Source organism: Marmota monax, unplaced genomic scaffold (assembly GCF_021218885.2).
Source record: "Marmota monax isolate L192 unplaced genomic scaffold, Marmota_monax_Labrador192_F-V1.1 WCK01_AAM20220418_F8-fsc00018, whole genome shotgun sequence".
In the NCBI taxonomy this organism is placed as follows: domain Eukaryota; kingdom Metazoa; phylum Chordata; class Mammalia; order Rodentia; family Sciuridae; genus Marmota; species Marmota monax.
Window position 1 is genome coordinate 2,908,382 of NW_026692201.1, and position 24,219 is coordinate 2,932,600.

Genomic DNA, 24,219 nt, shown 5'->3' on the forward strand with positions numbered 1-24,219 from the left:
CACATCCACCTCCAATAAAGCATTAATCTCTAGGATATATAAAGAACCCAAAAAACTTAACAACAACAGCAAAAAATAAATAAATAATCCAATCAATAAATGGGCTAAGGAACTGAACAGACACTTCACAGATGAAGAAATACAATTGATCAATACATATATGAAAAAGTGTTCAACATCTCTAGCAATTAGAGAAATGCAAATCAAAACTACTCTAAGATGTCATCTCACTCCTGTCAGAATGGCAATCATAAAGAATACAGGCAATAATAAATGTTGGCAAAGATGTGGTGAAAAAAGTATACTGATACATTGCTGGTGGGACTGCAAATTAGTGCAACCACTATGGAAAGCAGTATGGAGATTCTTCAGAAAATTTGGAATAGAACCACCATTTGACCCAGCTATCCCACTCCTTGGTTAATACCCAAAGACTTAAAGTCAGCATACAATAGTGACATCGCCACATCAACGTTTATAGCAGCTCAATTCACAATAGCTAGACTATGGAACCAACCTAAGTGTCCCTCAATAGATGCATGGATAACGAAAATGTGGTATATATACTCAATGGAATATTACTCAGCTTTAAAAAAGAGGAAAATTATGGCATTTGCCAGTAAATGGTTGGAGTTGGAGAATATCATGCTAAGAGAAGTAAGCCAATCCCACAAAACCAAAGGCTGAATGTTTTCTCTAATATGTGGATGCTAATTCACAATAAGGAGGGGGGCATCAGAGAAGAATAGCGTTACCTTAGATTAGGTGGAGGGAAATGAAGGGAGGGGAGGGAAGGAGATGCGAGGATAGGGAAGATAGTAGAATGAAACAGACATTATTACTTTATGTACATATGTGACTGCATGACCAATATGATTCTACAACATGTATACTCAGAAAAATGAGGTTATATCCCATCTATGTATAATATATCAAAGTGATTGAATGCATTCTACTGTCATGTATAACTAATAAAAAATAAACTTAAAAATTAATTTTTAAAAAAGCAAGGGTAGAGGCTTAAATTAAAAAAAAATAAGGACAACATAAAATGTAGTGCCCTAGCTATTTGCAATTGGCAGGCCAGTGACAGCTTCATGGCTAGTACCAGCCAACAAGAAGTAAGAAACTTGATCAGTTTTAGTTATAGCAGTAAAACTGGGCCAGGTGCTCAGGTAAAGCCAGCATTCCCCACAATAGACCAGGAAGAAGTTTCTCCTCACAGTCTTGAAGGATAAAGCTGAAGGAACCCACTAACTCCTTAGGCAGGCAGACCCCTTGTTCCTCCCCAACACAGCCAGCAGCACCACCCAAAACAAGGGCAACTCCAAGAGCCCTGAGGATGTAGGCTAGGTAGGAAGCTCAGCTGATCAGGACTGACCCAGGAGCAGGGGCAGCATGGACAGGCCACACAGACTTCTAGCAGCTCACCATAGATACTTCTTATCTGGGACAATTTTTCAACAAATGTAGGGCAAAGATTATGCTATCTGATAAATCCTGTATCTAGGTTGTCAATTAAAAGCAAGATTGAAGGTATTAACCAGCTGTTAACCTTGGTAGGGTAGAAACCAGGACATTGCCCTGTTTACCTCCCAAAAGACAGCATCTAGCATGGAGATTCTCAGCCCTGTCAGACCAATGTCCCTTTACATTAGCAGGTATTTCATAATGGTCCTTCACTACCCTGAAATAAAATTAATAGACAAGACAATTCTACCTCTACAGATACACATAACATGATCTTCACATGAAATTTCAAAAAGTCAAAATCAACATAATACCCTAACTAAAGTATGAAGCAAAAGGAAAGCAACTGATAGTAAGATATTTTGTATTTCAACATACAAAACATTCTCCTTAGCTGCCTTGGAAGACACAATGATGTGGTCAGACGTCTGCAACTATTGGATTCTCTCTGAAAACCAGAATTTTTTCCAGACAAAAAAATACAGGAATATGCAAAAAACAGATGAGAAGGCTTCCTAAGATAAAAACTTGTGCTTATTACTAAGACTTAATAACAGACCAGATTCAGGTGTACATGGAAAAGAGGGAACTATATGAATTACAGTAAGGATTGAATACCCTAATAAATTGCCAAGTTAGAGAAAATGAAGATTAATGGTATTCCTGCAGGTGAATTGGTTCAAGGGTGGCATCAAAATGATTCTGTGTGCTATGATGGGGAACAATGTAGTGGTAACATATTATAAAAATATCTTCCTGTGTGAACTCCTACCACTAGAATTATGCATTCAGTCTTGAAATTAGCTCTACAGGGCAACTCTTAGGCAGGACTGCCTGTATCTTGATAAGCATCTAGGACCCCAGCCCCTTACTTCTAAATGCCAATGGTGCTGCCCACCCCTTGTGCCAACCAACATATCTTAATGATTTTCAAAGCTTCCCTTTAAGACCTGGTGACCTAACTTAGAAGAGAAGTTTCACAAAGGTTAAATGAGCAAAAGAATGAATAAAGGAGGGAAGGACTAAATAAATGATCAGACTAAACTTTCATAATTTTCCTTCACTACCCTGAAATTAAATGAACAGATAACACAAATCTACCCCTCCAAATATATGTAACCTGATCTTCACATAAAATTTTAAAAAACCAAAATCAACATAATACCCTCACTAAAGTATGAAGCAAAAGGGAAGCAACTAGCAATAAGATATAAACAATCTTTTGTGTCCAGAGAATGCTCAAAAGATCAAGAATGTGAAGACCCAGCCAAGGGCTTGCAAACAGCTCTCAGTGAACATTAGTGGAAGAAAAGTGGAAACAAACAGTACCCTGCATTTGGTGCCATCAGAGGATCCAGGGGCTTTGTAATCACCACTAACCCCAGATCTTGCCTCTGAGCCTCTTAGTTCATGCAATTTTGCCATGCACTTTAGCAGACTAGTTAGCTAGTTAGTCCTGGTACTTTTCTAGGTTGCCTAATGGGGCAGGAACATACGTACCTTCTTCAGTTTCTGCAACTCGGGAAGGCATAGTTGGTCTTTCCTCTGGCCTGACTTCTTGCTCAAGAGCCTAAGAAATGAAGGGGGGAAAAAAATCACTGAAAACTATTTGAGGCTTCTGATATACAACAAAGAGAGAAAAGTCACAATCAAGAACCTGAGAGTTGGGAAGACTGGGAAAGACAAGGGTGGGTAAAAACTGCTGGGAGAACACAGTCACTGTCCCAGAATAACAGGGAGCTAAGTCAGAGAAATCCAGGGGCAAGGGGGCCAAAGCTGTCCCTGCCACTAATCCTTGACTGCTTCTGCAGGTCACAACAATCAGAAAGCTCTCAGGAATGTTATGCGTAAACCAGAAAAAGAACAGAGCATCTTTGAAACTGCTAACAAGGGACACTGCATCTGCTCACCAGTAGCAACCCACACCTAGACCCTAAGATGTAGGGACCTTGGAGGGTTGGATGACAGGATAGGACCACAAGCACAGGTAGGATCCAGGATGACCATGGACCAAAAAAGTAGAAAACCACACCTTGAGCTGCAAATTGGCACCATGAGTGCAAGCTATACCTGCTGAAACTAAGTTGGTAAGCCTTGCAAAGGCCTTAGAGAAAAGCTGCCCTCTTGGGACCATCTGGATTTTCTTTTCAGACAGACTACTCACAGCCAGCAAAAATGTGAAAATATGCAGAATCACTTGCTGATGTGCCAAATGGTGAAAGAGCCCAAAAGTGCATTAGCACATGTTCCAAAATAAATCTTCAGCCTCCTTGGGTGGGAAACCACACAACTGATACAGACCCCTGAATCCTACCAGGCATGCTTCAGCCCAGTGGATCTATTGCCTCATTCTGACCATCTTGGAAGAGCATCCTGAGGCCAGAGCAAAAAATAACATGAAAAAATATACAACTCGTTGACCACAAAAGGGCAGGGAATGTCTAGTCACACGCCCTGTTTGGGCTACTAACTTGCCCAGCACCTCTTCCAGGATATGGTGTTCTCTCTTCCAGGGCCTCCAGGGACTTAAGAGATGGACTAGAGTAGTTCTATACTAGGGGGTGCTGAGGAGATGGAAGCATAAGTAATGGGGCTGAAAGAGGGGTCTCTAGGCCTGAGACACTCACCTGCACCGAGTTTACCTGGGGTCAGCCTTGACCTTGAACCCTTATCTTTCAATAAGGGGAGTTGTCAAGCTTATGCATAAAAAGCACATCAGACAATGTTGGTTTCTGATTACAGAACATGAAATAAAGTACTATTATTTTTGGAAATGGGTTTGTGAATACTTCACTTTTATGAGTAATTTGGAATGCCATCTCAGAGAAATTTAAATTTCCCGGTTGTCTTATTCATTTTAGCCCAGTTCCACAACTAAATTATCAGCATTCTGATTAATAGGAAAGACTTTGTTAAAGAATTAAGAAAAATGATTAAAGGATACAGCTAAGACTTTGCCTATTCAGGGTTAAGTGTATAGCTTAATGGCAAAATATGTGCATGTGCAAGGCCCTGGGTTCAATCCCCAGTGCCAGGCAAATCAACAACAACCAAGAAAGGATTTTGCTTTTTCTTTAATTTCTTAATATTTGTCTTTACAGTTTAGATATTTAGCACAAACCTGTCACTTTAACATTTAATACTTATTACAAATTGTCATGCCACCACTATAAACTGCAATATAGAGTGAAAACCTGTAACCTCTGAAACTCTAACAGATGGGGCTTCTGAAGGGGAGCACCACAATAGGTCTAGTGCCTGGTAAAGCAAGCTTGGGTTTTCACAGCAAATTGTCCACTGTTGCTCTAGAAGGCTGCAGATAACTGAGCAATGCTCAAACCTTAGACTTAATGTGTCTCCTTGTAAGAGACTGAGTTTGGGCTGTGGTTCAGTGAGTACCGATCAGTCCCTCACCTCAGAGCCAAGTCATCTAAAGCTAACACATAAAAATAAACTTTTAGACATGTAAGATCCAGTAAAGCATGAATACTTTCTGTACAAAATCTATATATGGTCATGTAATATTTGTTATCCTAAGTTGTAAAGCTTTAGTATGAAAAATCCATATAATAATTACCACTTGCTTACATTTAAAATAACAATAAACCAAGCTAAATAACACTTTGCCTAATAATAACTAAAATATGTTAAATATTCTTTATACTTTTTTAGTCACATTCTATTTGTTTTCTAAAAAATAATAATAGTAATAACATATCAGGTCATTGACTAAAATAATTGAGTAAAATAGAGAAAAAGAGGCCATTGTCAAAATAATTAACATGAGCCTAGCAAGATATATTACAACATAGAACAAAAATAAATACTTGGGGTTCTTGAATAGCATATTAACATCAACAACTCAGGATTCATCCTCAATTCACAGACTTATCAGCTATCAATTTCATCTGAAGTTAAGCAATATTAAGGTGGTGACAAATATATTAAACCTGCCTATCTTTGAGAACCTGAACCCCAGGTTGAGACTTTAACTTGGGTTCAATAATAAAAATGAACTTAAAATATTATGATAATGATTATAAAGAAAGTAAAACATTTTAACTCTGAAATGGGCATGCTATGATATGAAGCTATGATAGCCCTCAAAGCTGGTCATGATGGAAGCGGGAAAATCTCTTTGGAAAAAAAAAAAAAACTAAGTTCTTACCTGTTCCTATTTGTATGCCTGGGCTTAACTACATCTAAACCACAAGGAAGCCCAGGAGTAGATATATACATATACAATAGTCCTAAATGCAACTGCTTTAGTTGAGAATTATAATGCAATTAATAAGTACAGATAAAACATCCAATGTTAGAATTAAAACCCAACCATGGGTTGGGTTGGACTCAGAAAAGTAAACAGGAATATTATACAAAGTATTGTTTTCCTGACAACAACATATGTAATCTTCATTCTATTGATCTAATAGTTTCCAATTCCATGCCCCCCAATGTTTCATTAGAAAGAATGTGCTACCCCCCAAAAAATACTGTTCCCAAAACCATGAATAGATGCCTGTATTCTGTAAAGGAGTGTGCACTATTGTATACTAGAATATCTGGGCACAAACCTTGACAAGAAAGGCTCTGTCCCAGAAGTATTTCCGGAAGAGTTTAATATCTGCCTCCAACAAATGCCCGGCTGTGTGGTTAAGGGTCAGAGTCAGTGTTTCTGATGAGTGAATGTATTGCAGGGAGGCATCTTCACTGAGCCGAACGCGAGAAAAGCCTGGGGAACATTTGTCCTGAAAACTGAAACATCACAAATCAAAATCCATGCACAGTTTCTGAAATACCACCCCCAAGATTCCAATTCCCTTAGCTCCCTGATATGACAAACCCAACTGACAAAATAAACCTTGAAAATCACTTACGTGCAACAGATACATAAGCTCATTGAAACAGCTACTTTCAAAAGCCATAGACACCCAGAGAAGGGTCTATGGAAAAGATATTGAAGTATACTACGTACTTTAAAGGTTTAGATAAACAGTGAAACATTACTAACTCAAACATAGAAATTTACCTCAAAATTTCATTCCCCTTTTAATCTGAAAAGATGCCTCACCCTTTAATGGAGCCACATGTAGAACAAATTAACTGGCAGCCAATAGTTTATTAGATGATTACAGTGGAAAACAGACATGCTCTCCAGGGAGTGTGGTGAAGCTTGGATGTTACAAACAAGTGAGGTATTCATAACACACTGGTACCACTGTTGCAAATCACTTTCTCATGCAAATTAAAACATGCATAAATTTAATCATGTCATATTCTTGAATACATTCATTAACAATAGAACAATATTCCCAAGTTAAATTCTTGAATATAAGTGGATTTTTCTGTTCTGTCATGGCAAAGAACAATTGCATATTCATTAGCTATTAGTAGGCTTCATGGACAATGTCCCAATATTCTAGATGGGTTATCATGCAATAGCAACAGTAAAGATGCCTCAGGATAAAAATGTTAATGTTCGGCATGTTGTCACATCCCCAAAGGTTGTTCCCAGATTCCTCACTTCAGTTCTGTGTCTCTTTCCTCTTCTAATATGACCTCACTTTGTAAAAAAAAAAATGGTTACTTTACAAAAATATATTCTACAGATGGTGCCTAACTTACAACAGTTTAATAATTTCTCAACTTCACAATGGTATTAAAACTATATACATTCATCATAAATCTTACTTCAAATTTTGAATTTTGAGATGTTCCTAGGATGGGCAGTGATAGCAAGCCACAGTTCCCAGGCAGTCACTCAATCACAAGGGTAAATAATCAATACTCCATGGTGGACTGTGTTGCTAAATTATGCTGCTGGTTGGTTAAATGTAATAAATTCATTTTCAACTTAGGGTTTTTCAATCTGCAATGGGCTCACAAGGACAGACCTATCAGATGTCAAGAAGTATCTACATTTCCACTGAAAGAAATATTACCTCCCTCACCCAGAATGATAAAAAAAAAGAGAGAGAGAGAGAGATCTATAAAGAGCAGTTGTTACTCTAAGGCTTGAGGAACCTCCCCAAACTCTTCACACCAATTGCTGGCAAGGATTCTAGAATCTTCCAGAAAACTTCCCATGCCAACACCAAGCCACCGAGGTGAATGGACTCTGAGCCTGAGGAATAAGATCCTTGTAATTAATTTAGAAATGGAAGCTTCATCCTATGATCAGCATTGAACTTACATACTTTTAATTCCATCCATGGTTGGATTTATTAAGCATGCAAGCTTTTAAAACACATAATTTTTTTCTTGCATGAAGAAACAAGATACAAAGCTACCAACATATGAAGAGCTGGCCTCCAGGACCTCACTGAACCATGAACTATCCAGGATGACTAAGTCAAAGGAAGCATTCTTGCCCTACTGGCTAAAAAATGAGGTCATGTTAAACCAAAGATAAAGGAAATTCCCTTTGGATAGGCTTGGCTCTTGATTGATGGGCATTTGACCAAATAAGAAAAATAAACAGAAATCTCCAGTTTTTACTCTAACATTCTCTCATTCCCCATATAACCATAAATTAGTTACATTGAGTTCCATGAGCCAAACAAGAAAAACCAGTCTACTATGAGACATTGTGTAATAATACTCTAATGATATCTAATATTTATATAGTACTTTATAATTCTTAAAGTACTTTTCCAATTATATTATATATTTTACCACACATTAAATCATGAAAATCAATATATACGAAACCTTCTTTTGTAAGTTAAAAATAATGACCAATCTGAACCGTTCTAAATAAAACAATATACTCACAATTCACAAAAGTGTTGTGTACATCATCAACATAAAGAACCTTATAGTTAGCACATTATTTCCTTTTTATTATTTTTCTAGACCCTAATGACCATCCCACTGGCTAAATAGTACCATAAAGTCGGTCTGTTATTCATTGATTTAACAAAATTTATATTCTTTCAATGAAAATCATGGACTGGGCACTGTTATAGAAATACTGCAGTGGGTAAAACAGAAAAGGTCCCAGCTTTGTGTCTGTATGGTACACATGAACTAAAAGTAAAAATCATACACCAACATTACCTTATGGTTGGGTTATTTTTTTATAATGCTTGGCAGATTTTACAGAAACAGATGAAGAAAGAAATCAAGCATCTGAACTCACTTGGTGATGTCTTCCACCAGCCTGGAGTGTCCACCATGTGAAGCTAAGTCCAAGGGTGTGGCGCCCTCTTCATTGGGTAATGCCAAGGCCTGCACTCCCCCAGGGAGACACAGGAGGAAGTGGGAAAGCTTAGCCAAGCCCCATCTCACAGCCAGGTGTAGAAGAGACTCTCTGTGTAGAGATACTGCAGAGAAAGAAAAGCATGTGACATTAGTTCCTCTGTCTTCACAGTTTCTTTCATACATTTTATCAAAGAGACAATATATTTAGGCATAATAAAAACGTCAGAACCGTAAGGAACTGCCAAAGCACCAAATCCCAACACCTCACTCTGTGAATATGGAGAGGGATTTGTCCAAGGTTAGGGAGCCAGAAGATGCTGGAGCCAGATCCACTTTTCACTGGTATGATTTTCTGTCCACTGTCTACATATTGCCATCGCTGCCTCTGCACATGCAGGAGGGTCATCTAAGGAAAACAGGTTCTAGGGAAAGACCACTCTTTGGTAAACAGATACTTGTCAGTTTCCAAGATCCCTGAAGGATTCCACTGCTCAGGCGGGGCAGGCTCTCTCAGAGGCCAAGGTCATTAAGTTTCTACCCTTTGTCCTCAGTGCTGTTTCTCCCCTGGTGAAGCTACAACAAAATAGCTTCATATATCCAGAAAATATGAGACTGTGGCCTTTCTCAAATCTTACAGTGGTATTTGGTCATCTATTAGATCCCTGAGCTTATGTCAATATTGCCAAAGCCACGCCAGGTGTGCAGCAGGCTAAAACCAGGCCTTACTGGATGCCCCTGGACACCCCTTTGCTGGACAAAGGGCTCCTGGTTGGTCTGTATCTTGGTTTTCCTCATGATGTTTGCTTCTACGCATTATGATTGGTTCCCAGCTGGACCACTCTGCAGGTTGACAGGTCCTTGGTGCTTCTATTTCTAATACCTAGCAGAGTCTGGCAAACCAAAGCCATTCCTTATTTGTGGAGTTAAATGGTGATCGGCTGTTAAAAATCAGAATTATTTGTGTGTTTAGATTAGTTAATTTGTATAAAATTTGTACACCTATATTTTTCTTGCAATGGCTCAATGCCTGGAACACGACTAGCCCATAGTAAACACTGTATTATAAGTATGTAAAAGAATAAATTTGCCCATACTAAAAAAAAAAAAAAAAAAAAGAAACTAAACTAGTCACAAGCTGGCTGTGGTAGCATAAACCTGTAGTCCCAGCACTTGGGAAGCTGAGGCTGGAGGATCTCTTAAGTCTAGTAGTTGGAGACCAGCCTATGCAACATAGTGAGACCCTGTCTACAATAAATAAACAAATAAACAAAATAAAAACAAATAAAATAAAAACAAGCTAGACCCATGAACTCTATTGGCATTGGCACACCTTAAAATATGCCTCATTTTAACCTAAACATGAAATTACCAGCAAGATCTGTTGCAATGAGCATGCAGCATGAATGTGAGCCTTACAGAAACTCCAGTCATGTTATTGACTGTGTGTGTAACCTACAGAGAGCCAGACAAAGCTGTGGTCACACCAGACTGAAAGGACCAAGAGGTGGGGACTTTGTCTTGTATCTTATGGTGTTCCCAGTCTTAGCACAGTGCTTGGGACGTGGGATGTGCTCTAAAAATATTGGCTTATTAGATGAATGAATAAATGACCAATAGCTCTTCCCCTGGTGAATTCCTACAAAAGTTAGCTTTTAGTATTTGACTATAGCTGCTGTAGGGAGCATCTGTTGTTCTTGGTTCTGCCTCAGATACGTCTTGAGCAATAGCTCACACAACTGGGACAAAACCGCCTGCTTCCCCACACAGCTCACTGTCCATATTAACATGATTTTATGTTTCCATTGTCTTCACAAACATAACTTCACTATTCCCAGAGACTCTTGCTCAGGCAAATTACTGATTGTTCATACAGGGACTGCCCCCAAGACTCAGTGACTCTTCAGTAGGAAGTCTCAACAGACAGTGTATATAAAACCAATTCTAAACTGTATCAAGATCCTTACACACACCCTATCAGATCCCCTCCCCACTTGCCATTCCCTGACACTACCAACCCCAAATTAAAAGATCTTCATTCAACCAAACTGCAATTCTCAATAAATTTCAGTCTTGCCATTCTACCCGCTCCAAGACTCTGCTATGACCCTGTTCAGAGGTGTTCCCCTCACCATAGGGAATAAGCTCAGCTTTGTCCTACCAACAACTGTGCTGATGGTATGTAATGGGCCAGTATCCAACAGCACTCTAATTTGAAACAACTAGGAGGAAATACTCCACTGCGCATGAATGCCAAAGAAAACTGATTAGTTTGCATTCTTAATTGGTTTTACTGCTATTGCTATTTCTAAATCTAGATCAATAAACCTATGGCTTTATATTTCAAATATGTAAAGAGCACTTATCACAGTGAAATGCTACACATTTCTCCTTATATTTGTTCCATTATCTGTCTGTTTGACACAACATGGATCTCCCCCATTGAAATAGCATCAAAAATGCCAGAACATCTAAAAACATACAAGGTAGCACATTTGCTTCATGTACTAGATATTGTCATCTTTACAAAACTGAAAAGATAAACTATTTTATCCTACAAGTTTTTATCCTGTAAGTTTTTGCCTATTCTACTAATTTGATTAGAAAGAAGGGTTTTATTATTAAGAGATTCCCAGCAGGACATGTTTTACTTCCTTTTTAAGGTAATAACCAGAAAGAGACTTGTTAGGATCAGGTAATGAGATGAACACACACATGCACACATGTACACACATACACTCACCAGCACAGCCAGCCCATCAGCATGAGATGCTACCAACCTCACTGGCATGAGATTTCTAAGGCGGAGAAGCCTCTCTAAATCAGGTGAGAAATGTTCCATGGTTGTATAGGCTGCGATACAATCAAGTGGGCACATCTAAACCCTTCATGTTCCTTTTTAAAATCATAGTGTTTGTAGAAACAGACAGGGTACCAGCTGTTTAGATGGTGTGCCCTGCGGTGCCTGCTGCACTGCTCTAAATACCATCAAACCCAGGGTGCAGGGCACCGTGCTCAACCTAACCCACCGAGCAGTGGGAGGTGCTGTTTCATCTACCAGGAGATCCTTCCATGCCAGTCCTGCTAGTCCAGCTCCCAGTCCTCTGCTTTCAGGCTCCATCTTCAGATCTTGAGAGAAGAGCAAACATGTGGAGCTCTCTCTCTCTCTCTCTCTCTCTCTCTCTCTCTCTCTCTCTCTCTCTCTCTCTCCTCTTTCCCCTCCTTTCCTCCCTCCCTCCCTCCTTCTGAGCCTCTCCACTTAAGGAGAGCAGGAAGGCAGGGGAAGAGAGGATCTTCTGATGTTTAAAGAAAACAAATAAGAAACTGACCTAAGTGTTTTAAGAGAGAGCTGTCTTGTTCAGTGCAAGAGTTCAGAGCACAGAAGAGGGCAAACAGCTTGAAATAGGAAGCATCATGACATTCATAAATATTTCTGCTTGTTGGAGAGTTTCAGGTTTCTTAAGGGCAGCCAGGAAAACAAACTGTGGAAAGAGGTTATACAATTTGGCAGAGGTGGGCTGTTTAATTAAAACGAAAAATTTTTTACCAAATAAATATGTGTCTTCCTGTTTAGCTGGTACCAGGAGTTATTTGAACTAATGTAACCAAGGCAGAATTACTAATAATTGCTCTAACAGCAAACATTAAAAAGTATTACCTCTAACATCCTGGCAGCACAATCACTCAGACACAGAAAGGAACTGAACAGGCTGTGTCATTGAATAAATCATTCCTATTACAGCACAGTGAGGGTCCATCTGCCCCAGCAGGGAAAAATCAAAGCCCACTCTACAGAGCATCAACTTCTTTGCCATAAAATGAGGTTATTACAATAAAGACCTCAGTTTCTTTGAGTATTTAAACATATCTTGACTTTGCCAGGCATGGTGGCACACACCTGTAATCCCCAGAGACTCTGGAGGCTGAGGCAGGAGGATCACAAGTTCAGAGTCAATCTTAGCTACTTAGAACCTGTCTCAAAATATTTTTTTTTTAATGGGGACAGGGATGTAGTTCAGTGGTAGAGCTTCTCTGGGTTCAATCTCCAGTAACTAGCGCACGCACACACACACACACACACACACACACAATATTTTCACTTTATGGTGAGCAAAGATTTATGAAAAGCAGCAAACACCAAGGGGACTTTGAGAGAAACATCTTAATCACAAGAACAGGAATAGACAGTTTGATTGTTACTTAGAGAAAGTGATTTTGTTTTCTTGTCAGCCTTTGGAATCACTATTGTACCTACACAAGGTCTGACCATAGCATTCACTTGGCAGAAAATTCATCTTGGAAGATTTAAATATTAACCTCTTGTTGTAGGTTCATCCACAACAATGAATGTACCACCCTGCCAGGGATAGTGATAGAGGGAAGGCCATGGTGGCAAGAGGTATGTGGAAAATCTCTGTACCTTTTACTCAAATTTGTCATGAACTTCACCTGCTCTAAAAAATAAAGCCCATTAAAAATAAAATAAAATAATTAATCAAGCCCTTCAGAACTCAAAATCTCTGCTTGAAATATAAATTGGTACAAACACTTCAGAATACACAGTGGCATTATCTAATACATTTAGAGAGTCTAGTATCTTATAGTAAATCCATTCCATTCCATAATTGTCCCATTCCTTCATATAAATCCTAGCAAAGAACATACTTCACGTGCACCAGGAAACATGCATAAACATGTAAAGTGTTTGAAATTAGAAACAATCTTAATGTCCATCAGCAATGCAATAAATTGTAATGTAATCATACATTAGTATTCTAACAATAAAAATTAAATTCTAGCCAGGCGTGGTAGTGTACATTTTTAATCCCAGCAGCTCAGTAGAGTGAGACAGGAGGATCATAAGTTCAAAGCCAGCCTCAGCAAAAGCAGAATGCTAAGGAACTCAGTGAGACCCTGTCTCTAAATAAAATACAAAATAAGGCTGGGGATGTGGCTCAGTGGTCAAGTGCCCCTGAGTTCACTCCCCAGTATCCCTCCCCACCCCCAAAAAAAGTAATTCTAGGCTAACAGAAGAAGGTAACAAATATAATGTAGAATGGGAATAATTAAAGTCACAAAAGAATATAGAGGATATATTTTAATAAATAAGAATCTCAAAAAAGGTGAGAGCTATACATATACCTATGTATATATTTAGGGGGAAAACTATAAAGAAAAGCAGGAAAGTGCTATAAAAGTCAGCATAATACCTCTGAAGTAAAAAAGGAGAATGTGACAGGAAAGGCCAAGGGGAACTGGTCCTTCTGGCATTTACTGGTATGTGTATGACTCTGTCTGGTCTCTTTCCCCCTCTCCCTCTCTTCCATCTCCCTCCTTCTCTTTCTCAAACACACATAAATACACATGCATACACATAGGGGGATGAGGGTTTTTAAAAACACTAATGCTGGGTATGGTGGTGCACACCTGTAATCCCAGCAGCTCGGGAGGCAAAGGCAGGAGGATCACAGGTTCAAAATCAGCACTGAAGATCCATCTATTAGCTAAAAGGAATGTCAGCAGAGAATAGCAACAGCAATGGTGTTCTTGAGTTTCTCAAGTTATCTTTCATTCACATTATTTACTGCTAAGCCAGGAAACAGTGTTAGACATTTAGCAAAATCTTAAAGCTAAAATGTGATGAGTCCAATAACCTACAAGCAAATGATATTTTTAAACTCAAGTTAATTCAGAAGTACTTCTATTTTGTAGGGCTTAGTAATGTTTCATATCTCTGAGTGCAGCCATTGAAACATATCCAATAAAGTTTTGGGGAGACTAAAACATAGTGTTTTAACTTGTATCCATCCCATTTACTGATTCTTAATTTTACTTCTTGTGCCTTAGGAGTCTTGTTAAGGAAGTCAGATCCTAAGTCGACATGGTGAAGATTTGGGCCTACTTTTTCCTTTATTAGGCACAGGGTGTCTGGTCTAGTGCCTAAGTTTTTGATCCACTTTGAGTTGAGTTTCATGCAGGGTGAGAGACAGGGGCTTAATTTCATTTTGTTATATGTGGATTTCCAATTTTCAAGCACCATTTGTTGAATAGGCTATCTTTTCTCCAGTGAATGTTTTTGGTACCTTTGTCTAATATGAGATAACAGTATTTATGTGGGTTTGTCCCTATGTCTCCTATTTTGTACATTTGGAAACAATCAATAATGTGAAGAGAGAGAGAGAGCCTACAAAATTGGAGAAAATCTTTACCACATGCACATCAGATAGAACATTAATCTCCAGAATATATAAAAAACTCAAAAAACTTAACCCCCCCCCAAAAAAAAACAATGCAATCTATAAATGGGCTAAAACATTGAACAGACACTTCATAGAAGAAAAATACAATCAATCAACAAATATATGAAAAAATGTTCAACATCTTTAGCAATTAGAGAAATGAAAGTCAAAACTACTCTAATATTTCATCTCACTCCAGTCAGAATGGCAGCTATCAAGAATACAAACAACAATAAATGTTGGTGAGGATGTGGGGAGAAAGGTACATTCATACATTGCTAGTGGAAATGCAAATTGGTGCAACCATTATGGAAAGAGGTATGGAGATTCCTCAGAAACTTGGAATGGAACCACCTCTGACCCAGCTATCTCACTTCTTGATTTATACCCAAAAGACTTAAAATCAGCATATTACAGAGACAAAGCCACATCAATGTTTATAGCAGCTCAATTCACAATAGTTAAACTATGGAACCGACCTAGGTGCCCTTCAATAGATGAATGGATAAAGAAACTGTGATACACACACACACAAATACACTATTAGGAATATTAATCAGCCTTAAATAAGAATGAAATTATGGCATTTGCTGGTAAATGGGATGGAGCTGGAGAATATCATGCTATGTGAAATAAGCCAATCCCCCCAAAACCAAAAGCCAAATGTTTTCTCTAATATGTGGATGCTAATTTACAGTGGGGAACTAGGGAAGAAAAGAGTTATTTTAGATTATATAGAGGGGACTGAAGGGAGGAAAAGGGATATGGGTATAGGAAGAACGGTAGGATGAATCAGACATTATTACCCTATGTACATATATAAATGTATGACCAGTGTGATTCTACATCATGTACACCAGAAGAATGAGAAATTATACTCCATCATATGTGATGTATCAAAGTGCATTCTACTGTCATGAATAACTAATTAAAATAAATTTAATTTTTTTAAACATAGTTTTTTAATTCATAAAAAAATCTTATTAAAATAAGTTCTACTCTGATTCCCAAAGTCACACATACCATGAGGGCCTCAATTTATGCATCTAAGACATTCAGGAGAAAAATATTGAATGAGAACATGTTTATGTGCCAAGCCCTATATACAGAAAGAAGGACATGATCTCTGTCTGAGAAGCATACAGCCGACTCACTTTTGTTCAAAACAAAATAAATATTCAGCCTACTGATATCACTGTCGATTGAACTTCAACTCTAGGCTTGTATACAAAGAGTGTAAACAAAAATATCTGGCTTATAAGAAAAGTGATCTACAGGTAAAATTAAGTTAACCTATGTCATGTAGAATAATTTGAAAGTTTATAAAATGCCAAAATTGATGGGCAAAAAGTATAGCCAATGAAAGAAAAATGCATGGAAGGTAGAAGAAAGAATTTGGCATGGGCGCCACACACAATCTCTGACACTTTCAGGATCCTTGTGAGAATAAGTGGATTCCTCTTCCAGCCCCTTCCTTTTATGTAATCTGCTCAGGGCTCTGGAATATGCATACGTAAATCAGTCTTCCATGCAGAAGATGGGAGGTCAATGAGTCCAGGGTATAGGAATTACAAATAGAAACACATTTATTTATAAGATGGAGACAGAACATTCTAAGGAGCCCAAGACCAGCATAGCAGGCACAGCTGGATCCTGAAGTAAAGAGGTAGAAGGAGGAGTGATGCAAGCATAGCAGAAGCAGGCTGAACGCCCTGAAACTTCTTTTCTGCATCAGATGAATTTGAGACACTTAGATTATGACCATCCCTGACTGAAAAGGATCTGGGAAAACACCCATCACAGACACAAGCATTCCAAAACATTTGCACTGTGATGTACGAGACAAAAATGTAAAAGACTAAACTGATCTGGCTTCTCATACAGGCTACTTACACTTCATCTGTGGAATTAGTACTAAACCAGTTGAAACACTAATGTCTTTATTAGAATTCCAAATGGCAGTCCAAGTTTTGGCCTTCACATTCTGGGGTCATTTCCAGATTGAATAAGACAAAGCAAGCATTAGGGCAAAGTCTGAGGAGTTCAGCTACAACCATGCAGAATGCGAAAGGGAACAGATTAAAGGACTGAAAGACTTGGACCTGTAGCGTGGCACTTGCCATGCTATCACTTTGGAGAGATGATTTAATTCTCATGTTTCAAGTTGCTTGATCTGTAAAAGGGAAGGGATATCTGTTCAGCCTGCTACCCAGGAATGTCAGGGGACCACAATGAAAATATCATATGGGACAGGGCCCTCAAGAACCATGAAAGCCAAAGTTAGGGGAATTTAGCAGTTGTACACTCTCATCTGATCTTTTTAATACAAAAAAATAATAATTACAATAAACAGTCACTAAATAGATATGTGGTCTGTTTGAATACAGTTTTCTTCTGGTTGCCATTTAAAAGCATAATTGAAGGGAACTAGCCCCCTGTTTGGGAGGCACTATAATTGCATCAGTGCAGTATACCAGATGTGCCATTAAAACAAATATGCTATAATCTCGTGCCTCAGGCAGCAGCCAGTCATTAGGTGTTTTTAAGCAGCAATTATGCCAGACCTCCTTTCCAGCTTGGGCAATCATTTTTCTTTCATTCGTTAATATTTCTTCAAGGCTGTGATTTCAGCCACCAACCATTCCTTCAATAGATATTTGCTGATAGCCTACTGTGCACCAGGCAGGCACTCTTCTGGTCTTCCCTCATGCCACAGGAGAGCAGAAGTTCTCAGATGCCTTCCCTATTGACCCTCTAGAGACCCTTCGTTTGTTTGGGAGATAAATGAAAATACCCTGCAGTTATACTGTATTACTGACAAGCAGAAAAAGCATGGCCTCATTATGTCTTGCAACTGGCCTGTTGAAGTCTGCAGTGCTAACTGGAATTCAAGTACAACCAGAAAACAGGTCCTGATCTACAGCCGAGCCAGGTCTACTCACTTCCCTGCAACTGGATGCCCGAGCCTCATGTCCTATTATACTTTAGATATGAGGGGTCCCCCAAAAGCTCATGTGTGAGATGATGAAGAACATTTCGAGGTGAAAAGATCAGATTATAAGAGTTATAACATCATCAGTATATTAATTCACTGATAGGGATTAATGGGGTGGTAATCCTAAGCAGGTAGGATGTGGCTAGAGGAGGTAGGTCAGTAGGGGCATGACTTCAGGGGTTTATATTTGGTACCTGGTGAGCAGAGACAGATATCTCTCTTGCTCCCTCACACTTTCTCGCTCGATCTCTCTCTCTCTCTCTCTCTCTCTCTCTCTCTCCCCCCTTCTCTGCTTCCCAACTGCCATGTTCTGAGCTGATTTCCTCCTGCACACACTTTACTCTGATGTTCTTCCTCACTTCAGGCCCAGAGCAATGGAGCCAGCCACCTATGGACAGAGACCTCTGAAACTATGAGCACCAAATGAATTTTCCTCCTCTACGATAATTCTTATGAGATCTTCTGGTTGCAGCAGTAAAAAAGCTGACTAAAATATGTCCAAGGTCCCAGACTAAGATATCAAATTCTTTGGGTACGAACTATAGCCTCCCTGGAAGATTAATCCCCTCCTTCAGCATCAGGGCACCGTCAACAAAGGATATTCTGGTGAGAGGAGGGGAAGAAATTAAGAAGGATCAACCACACAGGAAACTAGTACAAAAGGAGCTGCTTAGCCAGTTCACACTGGCTGGGGAGGTTGGAAAAAAAGGTAAACAAAAATCTAGATGCATGAATGAAAGCAAAGAAATGAACCACCACAATCACAGTTACTTCATGCTTACCAGATGCCAATAACTATGGTATGATTGTATATTCCTTGTTCCTATAGAGAGCTAACATTTATTCAGTGCTCCCTATGCATTCTCTCTCATTTAATCCTGACAGCCATTCCATGATGTATGTTCTTTCATCATCCTCATTTTATAGGACCAGAAACTGAGGCTTGACACAATCATGCAATTGTCCGAGCCCACTCAGATAATAAATGGAGCATCAAGGATTTGTACCCAGACATTTCAACCTCCAAAATTCAAGTTCTTAACAATTATGCCTCCTCTTATGCAAAGGCTGGCTTGAGTTAGCATCAATGGCAGTATCCTTGTCAAAGAAAACATACGCTAAAGTCAACAGTAGCAAAAAGTCAAAACTATAAAAATTAAAGTTTTAAAAGGAAACCTAGAAGACTCATATTATAAGAATTGGAAAGCATCTTTTTTAAAAATCATGGAATGATTCATTTAATACCACACTTATTTCATATCTCCAGCTGTAAGTTGCAGATGGAAGATATGAAATAAGGTAGAACTTGTAGAGAAAAATCTATTCAAGAACTAAAAGCTGGGCTGGGGATGCGGCTCAAGCGGTAGCACGCTCACCTGGCATGCCTGTGGCCCGGGTTCGATCCTCAGAACCACATACAACTCTCTCTCTCTCTCTCTCTCTCTCTCTCTCTCTCTCTCTCTCTCTAAAAAAAGAAAAAAAGAACTAATAGCTGGGACCGGGATTGTGGCTCAGTGGTACCGAGCTCACCTAGCATGCGTGCGGCCCGGGTTCGATCCTCAGCACCACATACAAACAAAGATGTTGTGTCCACCAATAACTAAAAAATAAATAATAAAAAATTCTTTCTCTCTCTTCTCTCTCTCTCTCTCTAAAAAAAATTGCCCTAAATATATTTTAAAAGAGGGCAAAAAAAGATAGACTATTAATAAATCAACCAATTGCGGGGGTGGGGAATAAGCAAAAGGAGAAAGAGCTGCATCATTCATAAGGAACCAGGTTCAGGCCTTTCTCCAGGGTTGGCCTGATGTGTTGCCCTCTGGCGCCTGGGGGGGCACCTCCCCCCCCCTCTCCCCCTAGGGGATAGGAAAGGCAGCAAAATACAACAGAGTATGTATAAATGTGGATGTGTAACCAATGTGATTCTGCAATCTGTACACGTGGTAAAAATGGGAGTTCATAACCCACTTGAATCAAATGTATGAAATATGATATATCAAGAACATTGTAATGTTTTGAACAACCAATAAAAATAAATCAGCATAGCAAAAACAAGCATAGGTACAGGAAGGGTAGGGACAGCAGGTCTATAGGAACAGAGAGAGGGATTACAGAAGATTTCTCAAGGTTTCTATCATTGAGGCTCACAGTTAAGAGTCAACACAAGGTCTTTTAAAGGTCACCAGGGACAATTAAAGGGGGCCATGCAGCAGAACACACTGTCCATTTCTCTAGGCATCCACGTCACTTTTGGCTAGCACTACCCTTCTCCCAGGCCTCTCCCACTCACCTTCAACCATGAGCCTTTTTACCTTCCTGGATTGGTCATTTTAAAAAACATGTGTCATATGTGTTTTAAATAAAATAGTACAAGGACAACTGCCAACATCTAAATCCTATTAAGAAATCTATGAAAACAGCAAAACTCTTAACTTTTTCCTTCCAGATTAAGTGCTAGGAGATTGCGTGGCTGCTGTCATTTTCAAGTTCCATTCTAGCCTCCCGTGTGCCATCAAAACCTGGCTGTGCATCCTGCCATGTTTGAAGCGCTCCCAGCAGACAGCAGGCAGGGAGCGGGCACAGCTGGCCAGAGGAGAGCTTCAAAATGTCTGTGGCTCAGAGTCCTTTGGGAATCACAATACAGTAGAGTGTTTAAAAATAAAAGCTCCCATTTACATTCTTTTTCCTTGAAAATTATAATTGAGGGAGAGACAAGTGACCTGAATGCAACCTTATGTTCTATTTCCCAGATGTGAGAGTAAATGTGTAATTCCCTATTCCAGCCGAAGGGCTATTGTTGCCAGACAAAAGTAGGAAGCTTGCTTTTTTAAGGAAGAGTTTTAAGCTGCTGTTTCTTCTTAAAAATGCTGTACCTGGGCTGGGGATGTGGCTCAAGTGGTAGCACGCTCGCCTGGCATGCATGTGGCCCGGGTTCAATCCTCAGCAACACATACAAACAAAGATGTTGTGTCTGCCGAAAACTAAAAAAATAAATATTAAAAAAATTCTCTCTCTCTCAAAAAAAAAAAATAAATAAATAAAATAAAATGCTGTACCTTAGACAGAGAAGGTGCTCGATAAGCGGTACTGACTTAAGCTGAAAAATAAATCTAATATTTTTGAGGGGAGCAAAACACCTATTTGGGAGGAATTTAAGTCTATATTACATTCTTCACTGCCACAAATCCTATTTTTTTTTAATTAAAAGCTCAAAAGTCAAAGAAAACATTTTTAAATTAAGGATTTTAAATGTCACAAATGACATACATACACATAGCTAAGTATTGTGAAACAATTTTATTAGTTTACCATGGGATCTATTCCAAAAGCATTCTCCTCACCATTAGTATTCACCTCGTGGGTTACTATAGCAACCCAGGAAGACACTACCAGCTTACAATGTCAGAAAAAAAGTTGTGGAGGTATTTGTCTCAGTATCAAAAGTGACAGAAGGCCAGAAAGCAATAATGAATGTGCACGCAATTGCTTAAAAAATGTAATTGTTATTAGTTGTTACCCATTATACATTAATTTCAAAACTGAAAAGAAGAAGCTGGAAACACATATTTTGAAATAAGTCTGTCTTTTATGGGTTTTCTGCCCACTGATATTCCACCTGGTGTCATTTCAAAGTTGCCATCCAGTATAAAGCTTTGGGCTAGAATAACAGAGCTGACCTGTCACATTGTCTGCAGGCCAGCAAGCAAGGCTCATGACTCAATGTGCCCTTCCTTGGTCTATAAGACTTGGAAAACAGTGAAGTGGGGCCTATCTATGGGTCTGCTCCTCAGCCTCGCTCTATTTTATTTCTATATCAGCTGCTGGCAGGCTGAATTCAGGAATAAAAACACAAATCCAGCTCAAACTCTAGTGTTAAACAAATCTCACTTCTATTGGCTACAGATCTCTTTTCTCTATTCCAAGAAAGAGAAACAGATACTCTCCTCTGTCAACTCTGCTGGGCCCCACATTCCCTTTCTTGTGGTACCTGGGGTGAAGGTAATTGTTCTGACCAGCTTGAAGCAAGATATAGATGTCACATAAAACTGGCCATTCCCCCTAAGTCTTTCATAATGAACTCCTAATTCTTATTTAGTAGCTATTCCTGCAAATAATAAACAATATCAAAATTGCTCTTTAAATTCCCCACATGAACACTAAACAATCAAGGCACATCCTAAAAGTTGTTGAATAACTCTTACTCTTATAAACTTTCTTCTGAAATCCTTCTGATCTCTGCATTTCTTTTTTTTTCTCCTCTCATTAGTTGTGGAACATAGAAAGGCAAACAATGTTCTTCAAAGGGTGCTAATTATAAAGACCCAAAGCATCATGCCAGCCATCTTCTTTATAAGAGCCTCACACTACACTACCCACACTGTGCACCACACCTGCAGTCCATGACAAGGATTCCTGCTTTTTCTTTAAGTCCCCATTCATTATGCTGTGACTAGTTTTTACACAAACAAACATTACTTGGACTTCTTGTTACAACATATATTCTGCAACTAATAAATCCTTCTAATTTCTAGATTCAAGTTCAATCTATGATGTTATTTGCAAATTATGGAGCATACTCTTAATCTGATCTTTGGAATAAATAATTAAAATATTAAATTCTCTAACCCATCCTACCAATTCCACCAACTGCTCCTCTTTGGGGAGAACTCTCCAATCAAATATCCAGAGAATGAGAAGCCAACTCCCTAAATACATCAGCTGTGTTTAACTTTAAGACCAAGATAGCCCTGTCAAAAGATTACAAAGGCACAACTGCCTTACCATCAAAAATTTCTTCTCTGTATAGAATCACTTACAAAGGCAGGAGGAATGTTGAATGAATAAAGTAACCTGAATGATAAAACTTTGTTTTATTATAAGATTTTAATAAGATTCAATTCCTGGCATCACCTTTACAAAACCAACTTTGTTATGTTTTTTGGTTGGTATAACCAAGAATCACATGTGCTCCAATACAAATACAAGAAGGCCTATGTGAAGACCTCTGATCACAAGAAATACTTGCACCTAGTAAACTGCAGAAATCCAAATTCACTTTTAGAATTAAAATCTACTCCGGAAAAAAAAAATCTTGAATTTGCTATACACAAGTTTGTAAGTATAAATACATGTGACTATGTGACATTTTTATATGCCTTTTTTTCACTCTTTAATCAGAAAGCATGGCCAGGACAAGCTCTACCTCTCCTTAGGCTGTGAGAAAAGTCTCAAAGTTCACAGGGTAATGCCATCAGCCTTGAGATGGCATATGTAGCCCCACCCAGCCCCACCCGCAACCCCTGGGAAGGCCTTGCAAGCTCCTGGGAGCACAAATACAAGGAAATCGTGTGGTTGAACAGGAAGGGAAGGCTTTCAAGTCCAAAGTCATGTAAGTATCAACATGTGAAACATTAGAATATTTAATCCCAGTTAACCTAATTGTCAACATTATGCCAATCTCTGAGAAAAAATTTCTGTCCAAAATGAAGCAAAGAACCCAAAACAAAATAGATAAATTGTGAAATTTCATGGGGTAATTATATTACTTCTCAATATTTTACTATAATTGAGAGCCTCTGAGACCCTGCCAGTTTTCTATCATGAAAGCTATTGCACAGAAGGAATGGGCTTAATTTTATGAAACAGAAACCCAGTTTTATGGATGGCCTAAAATTAAATAAAACCTGGGATATTTCCTTCCCTCGTAGGCATAATGAAGTTGCCTTATGACTAATGACGGGTAAAACGCAGGCCAAGAGGAGGCTCTGCTTTTCTTTATGGGATACAATGCTCCACTCAGATTCTGGCCCTTCTCCAGGATCCTGGACTTCCCGATAACTCTCAATGACTAAGAGGAAAAAAAGAAAAAAAAAAGAAATGAGAGATTTATCATAAAATACAAGAGAATTACAGTATGCTTCACAGTAAGACTTTAATCAAACTCAAAAGAGTTTGTCTCGAAAGAGAGACAAAGCCATTATCAAAATTAATTCATATTCATCCAGCAATATCTATTTATACCTAAGGAAATCATAAATAAATGAAACAACACACATAGTTTTCATAAGAGTGAACAGTGAAGATTTCAAACTGTTTTTGGATAAGTACTAATAATTACTGAATAGTATAGTGATTCTCCAGAAAAATTAAAACAGAACTACCATATGATCAAGCAATCCCACAACTGGGTATATATCCAAGAGAAAGGAAATCATTATGCCAAAGAGACATCTGCAGCACCATGTTCATTGCAGCAGTATTCACAATAACCAAGAAATTAACCAATCCTATTCACTGATGAATGGGAAAAGAAAA

The 24,219-nt window shown here is 38.7% G+C and overlaps 1 protein-coding gene across 3 annotated transcripts in view; it reads right to left on the reverse strand.

Moving 5' to 3' along the window:
• The window catches only part of Arhgef28 (Rho guanine nucleotide exchange factor 28), a 299,305-nt gene that overhangs the window by 154,045 nt on the left and 121,041 nt on the right, over window positions 1-24,219 (reverse strand). For all 3 annotated transcript variants that reach the window (XM_058574125.1, XM_046427126.2, XM_046427118.2), the window contains exons 5-7: window positions 8,612-8,795; window positions 6,045-6,225; window positions 2,971-3,040 (exon numbers count right to left, since the gene is read on the reverse strand). In XM_058574125.1, coding sequence (XP_058430108.1) covers window positions 2,971-3,040; window positions 6,045-6,225; window positions 8,612-8,795 — 435 coding nt within the window. The remainder of the gene's footprint in view (window positions 1-2,970; window positions 3,041-6,044; window positions 6,226-8,611; window positions 8,796-24,219) is intronic.